Source organism: Cherax quadricarinatus, chromosome 7, assembly GCF_038502225.1.
Source record: "Cherax quadricarinatus isolate ZL_2023a chromosome 7, ASM3850222v1, whole genome shotgun sequence".
Taxonomy (NCBI): domain Eukaryota; kingdom Metazoa; phylum Arthropoda; class Malacostraca; order Decapoda; family Parastacidae; genus Cherax; species Cherax quadricarinatus.
Window position 1 is genome coordinate 1317860 of NC_091298.1, and position 13411 is coordinate 1331270.

At 35.4% G+C, this 13411-nt stretch overlaps 1 protein-coding gene across 50 annotated transcripts in view; it reads right to left on the bottom strand.

Moving 5' to 3' along the window:
• trol (terribly reduced optic lobes) overlaps window positions 1-13411 on the bottom strand; it is a 960590-nt gene that overhangs the window by 449751 nt on the left and 497428 nt on the right. For 47 of the 50 annotated variants that reach the window (XM_070082142.1, XM_070082177.1, XM_070082160.1 and 44 more), the window contains 3 exons: window positions 12665-12799; window positions 11499-11633; window positions 5068-5184 (listed from right to left, as the gene is read on the bottom strand). The exons of 1 other annotated variant lie outside the window; for it this stretch is intronic. In XM_070082142.1, the coding sequence (XP_069938243.1) occupies window positions 5068-5184; window positions 11499-11633; window positions 12665-12799 (387 nt within the window). The remainder of the gene's footprint in view (window positions 1-5067; window positions 5185-11498; window positions 11634-12664; window positions 12800-13411) is intronic. 2 more of the 50 variants (XM_070082143.1, XM_070082159.1) reach the window with 2 other exon arrangements.

Genomic DNA, 13411 nt, shown 5'->3' on the forward strand with positions numbered 1-13411 from the left:
CTGTTGCAGGGAACCCTGGCTTTATTTGTTATCACTGTTACACACAAACATGTATACAGTAGGGCCCCGCTTTATGGCGTTTCGCTTTACAGCGTTCCGCTAATACGGTCATTTCAAATTATGACCAAAATTTGCTATACAGCTCCCCCCACCTGACTTTCTAATACGGTCACCGCGCCCCACCCTGTTTGTTTACATTCTCCGTGAGCTCAGTAAGCACTAAGTCTCTCCATTTTGTCTGGAAACTCCAAAATTTCAAGTGTTTTTAAAAGTTATTTCATATTTTATATATATACTCTGATAATTATACTTATGTATACCTGTATCTAAATAAACTTACATACCGTGCTGGCATGCAGGTTCACATTAAAATCAGTAAGAGTGTCTTATGTCTCGAGATGTCATATTAGTAATGATAATAATAATCACCGAGTCTCATTTAAATTTCGTATATTACGTTAATATACACATTTTCATTAATCCACTATGACATTTTTTCAAAATTATATAATAAACATGATGCATAACATATAAATACGATAAATACACCCCACAGTAGAATAAATAAACAAATATGAGATGTGGTAGCCAGACGCCTTGCACAAGTGACGCCATATTAGAAATGATGATAATAATGATAATAATAATAATAATAATAATAATAATAATAATAATAATAATAATAATAATAATAATAATAATAATCACTGAGTCTCATTAAATGTCGTATATTACGTTAATATACACATTTTCATTTATCCATCCATGATATTTTTTCAAAATTATATAATAAACACGATACATAACATACAAAGATGATAAATACACCCCACAATAGAATAAATAAACATGAATATGAGATGTGGTAGCCAGATAATTTGTACAAGTGACGGCAAGAATAATATTTTCTCTAGTCTAACATAAGAGAAAATGTGTTACTGGGGGTAACTGTAGAAAATTATTCCTTTTGTATGTATATAAGTAAGTTTATTCAGGTATACACAAATACAGTTACATAGATTATCATACATAACAGCATATGTGTAGAGAACCTAGGATAACCCAAAAAGGTCAGACAGAGTGACTTATTTCCATTGCTTTCACTCAGAGCGTCATTTCTTCCCAAAATGATGTTACATGAGAATGGGAGTGTTCTTCTTTATTTATTCTACCGTATCAATGTAGAGACAACTTGTACACAATGTAACTTGTACACAAACCAGACGTGTACACTTTGTTTGTTCACAAAACTTACCTTCATTCTTTCTCTCTCTCATTTATTCATTTTATCTCATTTACTTACTCCTGACCATACATTAAGACTACAGATATTTTAAGGTAAGTAATGAGTGAACTGTATATACATTTTATCGCTCTGGGATGCTTAAATATCATAGAATATATGTGTGGGTGGGTTGGCCTGGTATGGTAGCCCGGCTGACTACCATACACACCACACTTGATTTTTACAATAAATACTACTCATCTCACCCTAGATTAAGACTACAAATATTTTAAGGTAAGTAATGAGTAAATTGTATATGCATTTTATCGCTCTGGGATGCTTAAATGTAATAGAATATTTTGTGGCCTGGTATGGTAGCCCGGCTGACTACCATACATACCACACTTGATTTCTTACAATAAATACTACTTGTCTCACCCTAGATTAAGACTATAAATATTTTAAGGTAAGTAATGAGTGCACTATGTTTGTATTGTACTTTTTTATTGTTTTTTGATGACGAGTTCTATTGCTAACTTAATATATGTTAGTGTAAACTTGTTATCTAGTATTTGTATGCATTTATAAGTGGGAAAAAAAAGGGTGTTCCACCTTACGGCGATTTCCGCTTTACGGCGGTAGCCTGGAACCTAACCTGCCGTATAAGTGGGGCCCTACTGTATCTGCCTGTCTGTCTATCTGTCTAGCTCTGCTTATGTCTTTCTATCTACCTGTGTGTGTCTCTTTCTGTCTGCCTGTGTCTTTCTGTCTTTCTGTGCCTGTGTGTCTGTCTGTCTGCCTGTGTGTGTCTGTCTTTCTGTCTACCTGTGTGTCTCAGTCTTTCTGTCTGCCAGTGTGTGTGCCTTTCCGTCTGCTTGTCTTTCAGTCTTAGAGAGCGGCTCGTAAACCAACAGGTTTTACACACAATGCAGTGGTCACGTCTGATTCCTGATGAAGTGAAAATGTGTATTACTTGCCACTGAGTAACCAGTCATGCTTATTATGTCTTATATCTACAAACACTGTACAGCACTTTGCCTGGAATTTTGGGGTTATCCTAGGTAATTTACACTATGTATAATAACCGTACTTATGTGTACATGTGAGAGAGAGACAGAGATATAGACAGATATAGACTGATAGAGACGTAGACAGACAGATACACACAGAGAGATAGCCAGTGGTATCAGAAATGAAAGGATGTTGCACAAATGTTACACATGGGTTATTATCAAGATTTTTTTTTATATTTCCTCAACCACTTGTGGCCACATCCATCACTTTTCTCTTAAAAGGGGAATGTTAATATGACATCACATCAGTGAATTCCAGGTGTTTGCCATGCTATTTGCTCTAGCTGGTGCTCAATTGAACTGCTGTTCCCACAAGGTACTAAGTGGTCCCAAATTTTTTTAATACAGTGGCCCCTCGCCTAACGAACGCATCGCATAACGTTAAATCTGCCTAGCAATACATTTCAACGCAAAAATTTTGCCTCGGCTAGCGCTAAAAAACTCGCTCAAAACGATTCATTCGAGATGCGTCCACGTGCGGCCTGAGCCCGCCTCACTTGTTCCATGGGTGCCAGTGTTTACAAGCCAGCCACCGCGGTCGCTTCCAAGCATACAATCGGAACATTTCATATTATCACAGCCTTTTTAGTGATTGCACCTGCAAAATAAGTCACCATGGGCCCCAAGAAAGCTTCTAGTGCCAACCCTACAGGAAAAAGGGTGAGAATTACTATGGATATGAAGAAAGAGATCATTGCTAAGTATGAAAGTGGAGTACGTGTCTCCGAGCTGGCCAGGTTGTACGCAAAACCCCAATCAACCATCGCTACTATTGTGGCCAAGAAAACAGCAATCAAGGAAGCTGTTCTTGCCAAAGGTGCAACTTTGTTTTCGAAATAGAGATCACAAGTGATAGAAGATGTTGAGAGACTGTTATTGGTGTGGATAAACGAAAAACAGATAGCAGGAGATAGCATCTCTTAAGCGATCATATGTGAAATGGCTAGGAAGTTGCATGACGATTTAATTAGAAAAATGCCTGCAACTAGTGATGATGTGAGTGAATTTAAGGCCACCAAAGGTTGGTTTGAGAGATTTAAGAATCGTAGTGGCATACATAATGTGATAAGGCATGGTGAGGCTGCCAGTTCGGACCACAAAGCGGCTGAAAAATATGTGCAGGAATTCAAGGAGTACATAGACAGTGAAGGACTGAAACCTGAACAAGTGTTTAATTGTGACGAAACAGGTTTTGGAAGAAAATGTCAAACAGGACCTACATTACTGAGGAGGAAAAGGCACTCCCAGGACATAAGCCTATGAAAGACAGGCTTACTCTGTTGATGTGTGCTAATGCTAGTGGTGATTGCAAAGTGAAGCCTTTATTGGTGTATCACTCTGAAACTCCCAGAGTGTTCAGGAAAAACAATGTCCTCAAGGCTAATTTGTGTGTGCTGTGGAGGGCAAACAGTAAGGCATGGGTCACTAGGGACTTTTTCTATGACTGGTTACACCATGCATTTGCCCCCACTGTGAAAAATTACCTAACTGAAAAGAAATTAGACCTTAAGTACCTCCTGGTATTAGACAATGCTCCTGCTCATCCTTCAGACGTGGCAGAGCGACTTTCTGTGGAAATGAGCTTCATTAAGGCCAAGTTTTTGCCTCCTAATACCACTCCTCTCCTGCAGCCCATGGACCACCAGGTCATTTCCAACTTCAAGAAACTGTACACATAAGCTATGTTTGAAAGGTGCTTTGTAGTGACCTCAGAAACTCAATTGACTCTAAGAGAGTTTTGGAGAGATCACTTTAGCATCCTCAATTGTGTAAACATTATAGGTAAGGCTTGAGAGGAAGTGATTAAGAGGACCTTGAACTCTGCTTGGAAGAAACTGTGGCCAGAATGTGTAGACAAAAGGGATTTTGAAGGGTTTGAGGCTAACCCTGGGAATCCTATGCCCCGGAGGAGGGGATAGAGAAATTGAAGAAGTTGTCTACTTCAAAGAATAAGGAAATGTGTGTAATGTGGCTTAAAGTGCAAACCGTTTTTGATGAAAATCACCCTCACACAGCTATTGCAAGCCGTGTTGGCAACCTGTACACTAACAATGTTGTGAAACACTTTAGGAATGTCATAAAGGAACGGGAGGTACAGGCTTCTATGGACAGATATGTTGTGCGACAGAGGTCCAGTGACTCTCAAGCTGGTCCTAGTGGCATTAAAAGAAGAAGGGAAGTAACCCCAGAAAAGGACTTGCCACCTCAAGTCCTAATGGAAGGGGATTCCCCTTCTAAACATTAACACCATCCACAGTCTCCCCTCCTCCCATCCCATCAATCATCACCAGATCTTCAATAAAGTTAAGTGTCATGTAACTGTGCATGTCTTCTTCAGTTTGTGTGTATTAAAATTAATATTTCATGTGGTAAAAAATTTTTTTTGTTCATACTTTGGGGTGTCAGGAACGGATTAATTTGATTTCCATTATTTCTTATGGGGAAAATTAATTCGCCTAACGATAATTTCGCCTAACTTTGAGCTCTCATGAACGGATTAATAGCGTTAGGCGAGGGTCCACTGTAATGTGCACACCAAGAGTTAAGACCCATTCTATACTGACCAGGCATCTCAGGCCAATCATGCCAAATTTGGAGGCAGGAAAAATAAAACGTAGATCTACGTTTGGAGCACTAGCGGTGCAAATGTACTTCTACATTTGGACAGTTTAAGGGTTAAACATTCGTTATATCAAAAGTTTACTGTACTTCTTCATTTGTGTCAACACAGAAACATGAAAATGAATGCTGGCATTAAGTGGAACATACTACAATTAGTTTCGTCGGAGGCATCACCACAGTCAGGAACACTGTCACACTGCCATGTCTTTTCTATGCAAGCACCATCTAAGCACCTGAATTCATTCTCTGTACACGTACCACCAGCTAGGAAGTACAGCACAAAACATTAGTGACAAACTTTGGTTTAACAATATAGACATAAATAGTAGTCAAAAACACTGGTTTTTCTATATGCTACAAACAACATTCAAAACATATAAAACTTCAAACAGTTTCAACTTGAAATTTTTACACAAAAAAAGAAACACACAAGTTTAAATACAAATGTATAACATGGAAAAATGACTAATATTTTTATTTTGATCACATTACTACATGTTTTTTCACATACAGTATGACAGTTTAGAAAGGTGTTCATCTGCATAAAATATCATATATCAATGTACCAGTAAAAATAAGAAATATAAAATTTCCTTAAAACCATGTTATTTTTATGAATAGTATTAGATTTTGTATGAGTTTTTATTATTATTTAACAAACTTAACCTAAGTTTTGTGCTAAATGTTGTCACTATAGGTGATTAAATATACCAGATTAACTGAACTAGACATTATAGTAAATGTAAAGAAATAATATGACTTCATAGTTAACTATCATATAATGTACAATTCTGATAGAAAGTAGGAATGACTTTAGAATATTTCAGAAATCTATAAATATGTTTTATATAAACATTTTCAAATTGTATACAAAAAAAAGAAAAAAAAAAAGTAGAAAGTGTGAAATGCAAAACAAACCAGCCATGGATGCTATAAAAATAAATGATTAACCAAATTCAGCTATTTTAACTCCTAAAATTTTCACCAGTCCTAAAACATTTCCATCTATGTAAAGCCTCTTTAATAAATTACTGTAATTTATTAACAAGTCATTTCAGTTAATAAACTGAAAGTAATTGAGATTACTATCATCCAGATAATAGTCTAAATGGGTTATACGATAGTTAGTGAAAACCTTGAGCATGCATATAAAGCAGTTAGTAATATGGATTCTACATATGTAATTATATGCTATATGCAGACAGAGGTTCGAATCCTAGTACATGCTCACCTCATGCCCATGGGAACAGCAGTTTGTAAACCAAACAATTATTGTTCCCTCATAATCTTACTTTTGCAATTATGTGATATTTTAGTTTATAAATAAATATTCGATATATAAATGAATTTGCAAACTGAAAACCAAATTGTCTGCCTATGAGTAGGTTTTTGTTTGCTTAGTGTTTAATCAACTTTTTTTCCTAATGGTTTCTTCTAGTAATTTTACAACACTTCCTGTCACCTTTTTGAAACACTGATACAATATGTGCTATCTTCCATCTGTTTTCCAATTTATCTTTTTGTAGTGAAATCTTCTGAACATACTTTTAAAACCCAAGATGCTATCCCATTTGGTACTTTCTTCTATTTTGTAAGCATCTAGTTTTAACTATTTATTTCTTCATATATTAAGATATTCTCCATTTCAGCTGTTTATTAACCCTTTGACTGTTTCAGGCCCCTTTCTGAAACTGTCATTCTATGTCACTAAATTTTTGAAAAAAAAAAAAAAAAAAAAATATTTTTTTCTTATGAAATGATAGAGAATCTTTTCCCGATGGTAATGACACCAAAAGTTCGAAATTTGGTAGAAAACTCATGGAATTACGCTCCTGCAAAGTTAGCGGTCTCAGCGACATATGCGTATCGGCGATTTCGCCGACTTTGAGCCCTATTTTCAGCCAATTCCTTTGTGCCAGTTGACCAAACTCATAGCTATTTCTTTAGAACTCCATTTTATCTATCAGCTGAGTACAAGAAACCTCCCATTTACCAATTTGGACTACCCAATATTGTGGTCAGAAATTGGCAATTTGGCCAATTTCATGCAAACTAAAAAGATGCCAGTTTCAAAATAGGGTCCAGAATAAACAAGGTAGACATTCTTGGCACTAAAATAACATATCCTCTGTTCATTAGTCACATCTCTAGGCCCCTCTTATATTATTATTGCTTTCTATTTTGATTTTTTATTCATACAAAAAAATACAAAATTTACTGTTATGCAGACTACTGCATTATTATAAAAATGGTATAAATAATATCAGTGCACTAGTGAAAGAATATTGGACTCCCCAGTTGACGTGTATTGGACGTGTGGTGTGATTTGTTTACTCCTGAACATTGGTAAAAATCGAACATTTCCGCTACTTTGAGCTCAGTTTCAAGGACGTTTTCATCTTCAAAGTAATGAAAATCATCTCTATTTCTGTAATATGTTTTCCATTTTATCACCTAAGACCATGAAAACGCAAATACATCGATAAATACTATACGAAAATACACCTCAAAGTCGGCGTTTTAATCCAAAAAAAAACGATCAGTTTTTTTTTTCTCATTACGCACTGTGTGCTGCAGGATTTTTTTTATGTGGTGCACACTGACCACACAGACCCATTCTCTCACATGTGGGCCTACCAGCTTTCTTCCGCTTGATTTGAAGCTGCTAGAATTATTGAGTATATATATGTCTGAAACACTGGCTCGTAAGACGTATATATACGACCAAAACAGTCAAAGGGTTAAGGATTAAAATGTGCTAGTACATATAAAATATCTTCTTTTGTGAAAACACTCAAACTTTCTATTTAATGTTTTGCATATTTCCTCCTCTACTTTATGATTTTGTTATTGTCCCTAATTCTTCCCATTTTGTCTCTGATAGTTTACATTTTACAATATAGAAAACAAGATTTGGTTATATGTACACTGCTCCTGTATATTGTTTTTAAAGTTTCTTTTTACCTCTCACCTCATATTTCTATACAATGTAGGCCTACTGCAGAGAGGAACTTTATTAATAGGAACTTTTTCCTGTGGACAGGCTTCTTCAAACTGACTGAAGAAACCTGATCACAGGTGAATCGTCTCAGTCAAGTTCCTTTCTGCAAATATGTCTTTTTCATCACCCACTGGCTTTGTGTCATTTGTCTTCTATTAACTCAGTCTTCATTATTTTTTTTTTTTTTCAACAAGTCGGTCGTCTCCCACCGAGGCAGGGTGACCCAAAAAAGAAAGAAAAACCCCAAAAAGAAAATACTTTCATCATCATTCAACACTTTCACCACACTCACACATTATCACTGCTTTTGCAGAGGTGCTCAGAATACAACAGCTTAGAAGTATATACGTATAAAGATACACAACATATCCCTCCAAACTGCCAATATCCCAAACCCCTCCTTTAAAGTACAGGCATTGTACTTCCCATTTCCAGGACTCAAGTCCGACTATATGAAAATAACCGGTTTCCCTGAATCCCTTCACTAAATATTATCCTGCTCACACTCCAACAGATCGTCAGGTCCCTAGTATCATTCGTCTCCATTCACTCCTATCTAACACGCTCATGCACGCTTGCTGGAAGTCCAAGCCCCTCGCCCACAAAACCTCCTTTACCCCCTCTTTCCAACCCTTTTGAGGACGACCCCTACCCCTCTTTCCTTCCCCTATAGATTTATATGCTTTCCATGTCATTCTACTTTGATCCATTCTCTCTAAATGACCAAACCACCTCAACAACCCCTCTTCTGCCCTCTGACTAATGCTTTTATTAACTCCACACCTTCTCCTAATTTCCACACTCCGAATTTTCTGCATAATATTTACACCACACATTGCCCTTAGACAGGACATCTCCACTAATAACAAAAAAAAAGGCACAATACCGTGACTGGAACGATACACAAATAACCCGCACATAAAAGAGAGAAGCTTACGACGACGTTTCGGTCCGACTTGGACCATTGACAAAGTCACACTGACATGTGTGACTTTGTCAATGATCCAAGTCGGACCGAAACGTCGTCGTAAGCTTCTCTCTTTTATGTGCGGGTTATTTGTGTATTGTGTAACATCTCCACTGCCTCCAACCGTCTCCTCGCTGCTGCATTTACCACCCAAGCTTCACATCCATATAAGAGTGTTGGTACTACTATACTTTCATACATTCCCTTCTTTGCCTCATTATATCATTTCATATTTCTTTTTGGAATAAGTTGTTTAATTCCATTTTCATATTTGCTGTAGAACTCTTTATACAAATTATTGATGGATGCATGTTCCTTGTAATATTTTATTCCATTTAGTTTCTCTAAAATACAGTTTTAAAGCATTATATTTTCCTTTCTTATGCTCTCATCTTCCTGTTTATGCATTCCATTTTCATCTTCTAAGTCATATGATACTGCATATGTTATTTCAAACAGAATATTATTAACTCTTTCTTGTTGCTGCTTTCAAAAGATGGTTTATATAACCATTTATTGACAGATTCAGCCTTAAAGATAGCGTAATTTATTTTTGTACAGTTAAAATCTCCAGTTAATTTTTTTTCATGGTCACTTTTCATCAAGATTTCCCTCTGAATGTTATACAATCATTAATTTACCTTATCAAACTCCTCTCTCTCAAATACATTAAACTCCTGATAATTCTAATTCAGCAATATACAATTGAAAAAGTGCATCCTAAATTTGATTTGTACTGGAAACCCTCAATGCACACACCCTAAATTGTGGTGGACTAAAGTGATGAATGAAACTGATGATGGCCATGCAGTGGTGCAGGACAAGGCCATGCTTTTTGTGCCGGGAAGGCCCTGAGTCGCTTGACTTACCCATTATACTGATCAAAAGATTTTGGATGTTATCATCATCGGCATCTCATCTCTGGAGATTACCATGGAAAGCAAAATTAATGCTGATGATGCTCAAAGAAAATTACATATGAAACTCTGAAGGTTTCAAAGAAAACTGAAGTATTACTTATGCCTATGTCACAGTTCTCCTGGGAGGGTCTGACAACAAGTTGCAGATATTGATGTTTGACTTTGGAAAGGTACATAAAAGTAGAAAATTAAAAGTGAACATACAAAAGAGCACAGTGATGAGAGTAACCAAAAGTCTAGGGCCCCTGATAGACTGAATATCAGATTAGAGGGAGGGAGAGAGGGAGTATGGAGGAAATGGATGTATTTAGTTACTTGAGAGATAAGTCTATGAAATATGAGATGAACCATAGAATAGATGGGAGAGTAGAGAGTATTGAGGCATTTGTTGTACAGTGATACAATACTTTTATTTGGTATGAGATATGGATTTTGAATTTTGTAATGAGGAGGAGGCTGAAGGTAGTGAAGAGGTCATGTTAAAGAGCAAAGTGTAGTGTGAATATTATGCAAGGAATCTGGAGCACAGAAATCCAAAGATATAATTCAGCGAGATGAGGAGGGTTTGTTGAGGTGGTTTGAGAGGATAAAGGGGTATAGAATGACAGAGTGTATAATCCAGGGTGGAATGTAGGAGGGGTAGGAGTTCTCAGAAATGGATGAAGGAAGGAGGGTAAAACTTGTTTTAAGTTTTAGAGACTTCAGTATCCAATAGATGTGTTAGCACATTAGGTAGCTGCGAATGAAGACAAGTGGCTTTTAATGGATGTGCTGCTTTAGTGTGAGCAAGATAATTTTTATGAAGAGATTCGGGGAAACTGATTAGCCAAACTTGAGTTCTGAAGGTGGAAAGGGTAGTGCTTGCATTTTAAATGAGGACTGGAAATGTAGATGTCTCTAAGTACATATATAAGTAATATTTAACATGCTCTATTAGTCTTTTGTTTTATATTTAGCTTGCCTGAAATGCTTTACTTAATCAGGGGCTTCCCACAAGTACTATTAAATGTCATCCAACTTTGTAAAACCCTGCAGAAATAAACTATTACACTATTATTATTATTATTATTATTATTATTATTATTCAACTGTGGGTAGATCATGTGCTGGTCAACAACTGACTGAGGTAGTGATTTTACAGCTATTGCTACATTTTACAACATTTTAAAAGTTAAACAAGGCTGCAAGAGAATGTTAGAAGCCAACTAGTCTATTGCCAGGTAATCAATGAGCTACAGTATATATTTCACTTTGAGAGAAATGCAGGGATTCGAACCAGGGTCAAGCATACAGCAAGTCCTCCACATTAGCAACCTCATTTGGATAGCTATATAATGAATTCTCAAACCAGCTACCTACTGTAAGCTAGTAATTTTAGCAGAGGCCACTGACCATATACATATACTGTACAGTACAATGTTTATTACACTGATGATGTTTTTTGTTACAGTATTAAAAATGAGTCACATAAACTGGGTATACTGTATCTAGAGTCAAGAATGGATTACGATATAATTTTAATAAAAAATAACGCTTTTATGGGTTTTAAGGTGTTATGGGAATTACGTTTAGTGGTATATTGATATTTAGTATAGAACATCAAAAATGCGAGACTAAGCATTCATCTATAATGTTTGGAGATACTACAAGTAAAGAGCCATAGCCTAATAATAAATAAGACACAGCTAACCTGAGCCTGCAGGACATCCAATCTCATCAGAATTGTCAACGCAATCAAATTTGCTATCACACCTTTGGACAATATCAACACATTCCCCATTGTTGCATGCGAACTGGTTGCTTGAACACTGGGTGGGGGATGAGGCTGTCGGGATCAAATTAACTTTAGACAAGAAGCATAAACAACACCATATCACATGAAGACATCTGGGAACATACTACAGGAGAGGCATTGAAAGCACTACTTCAAAAAGCTAAGTTCGCTACAAGACAAACATGAAAGCTAATCAAGAGGCAATTTAGCAAAACCAAAAATGTTAAGCACATCTTGGAATGAGAGTAAGCAATAGATTAATAACTCAGAGAGAAAGGATAAACAAATTAAAAAATGCATATCAAATGTTAAAGAAAACATTTAAAAAGTTCATGATTCCTGAAAACTGTTTACTCTAATGACACTTTTTTGTTATTTACTCATATTTTTTATAGATAAAACTTATCCACTTTTAGCTATAATATTTTTACCACTGTTTATACCTATGACAGAGAAATATTATGAGAAGTTATTCTTATTTATAGTTTATTCACTTTTCAAAACTCTGTAGAAAGCAAGCAAAAATATATATTATGTATGTCAGAGGACAATATTCATAAATATTATATCATGAACTCACATTCACTTAAAAAAAAAATACTGAAAATCTAATGCTTTTAAAAAAAAAAAAAATAAACAATGTTGAATATATAATACACATCATGGTGGCTTAACAAAAAAAAAAGAGTACGACTTGATCATTTTTTACTTCTAAACAAAATTTAATATGCAGGCTTTGTAATTGCAAAACTACAAAAAAATAATCTTGTTATGCATCAAGCATGCTAAAGAAATTAACAAATGAGAATGTAAATTACTGAACTACTTTTATGTTATTAAAACAATTTGCAAAATATTTTTTTTAACCATGACATGCACTAAATACTGAAACCACTTCAGGTAAATCTAAACATGCAACCAACAAGATTGCTTAATTACTACAGTAATAAAATTTGCTAATGCAACATTATTATTAAACGAACATTTCAATATATGTAGAAAAAGCTTGAAGGAAAATTAAAAAAAAAGACAGCATCTGAAGGCCAATTTCAAGAAGAACAAAATAAGACAAAATAACATACCACATTGACTATCTGACTCATCATATCCATCTTCACAGTCAGGGACTCCATCACAAAGATAAGTTCGAGGAATACATTTTCCATTCCTACATTCAAACTGGTTACTAAGGCAGGAAGACACTGGGGTTTGTGGAGCTAACAAAAAGAAATCAACTCTTATTAATGGGTATAAAATTGTTCCATAATAAACCAACACAAAAAGGTCACATAACAAACTTTCCACAAGGCAAAAAAGCATGTAAATAAAATTAAACTGACAAAATACAAGCAAATAAAAGCTAATTTGCTAAAGAGGGCCAGAAGAAATAAAAGATATCACATACTCACCATTTTCATTAAAAGTATTGTTTTCACCATTTCTTCACTTACCTTCACAACACAATGAATAAAGGCAACAAATCTAAAGTAATTTTACTCACCTTGAGAGTTTTTTTTTTTTTTTAACTCAGAGATTAACCCTTTGACTGTCACAACCCCAAATCCTGGAGGTGTCTCCTGGTGTCGCAAAATATTTGAAAAAAAAAAAAAAAAAATTATTTTTTCTTATGAAATGATAGAGAATCTTCTCCCGATGGTAATGACAATAAAAGTACGAAATCTGATGGAAAACTTACGGAATTACACTCTCGCAAAGTTAGCAACCTCGGCGATATTTAAGAATCGGCAATTTCACCCACTTTGAGCCCTATTTTCAGCTAATTCCATTGTTCTAGTAGACCAAACTCATAAATATTTCTTTAGAACTCC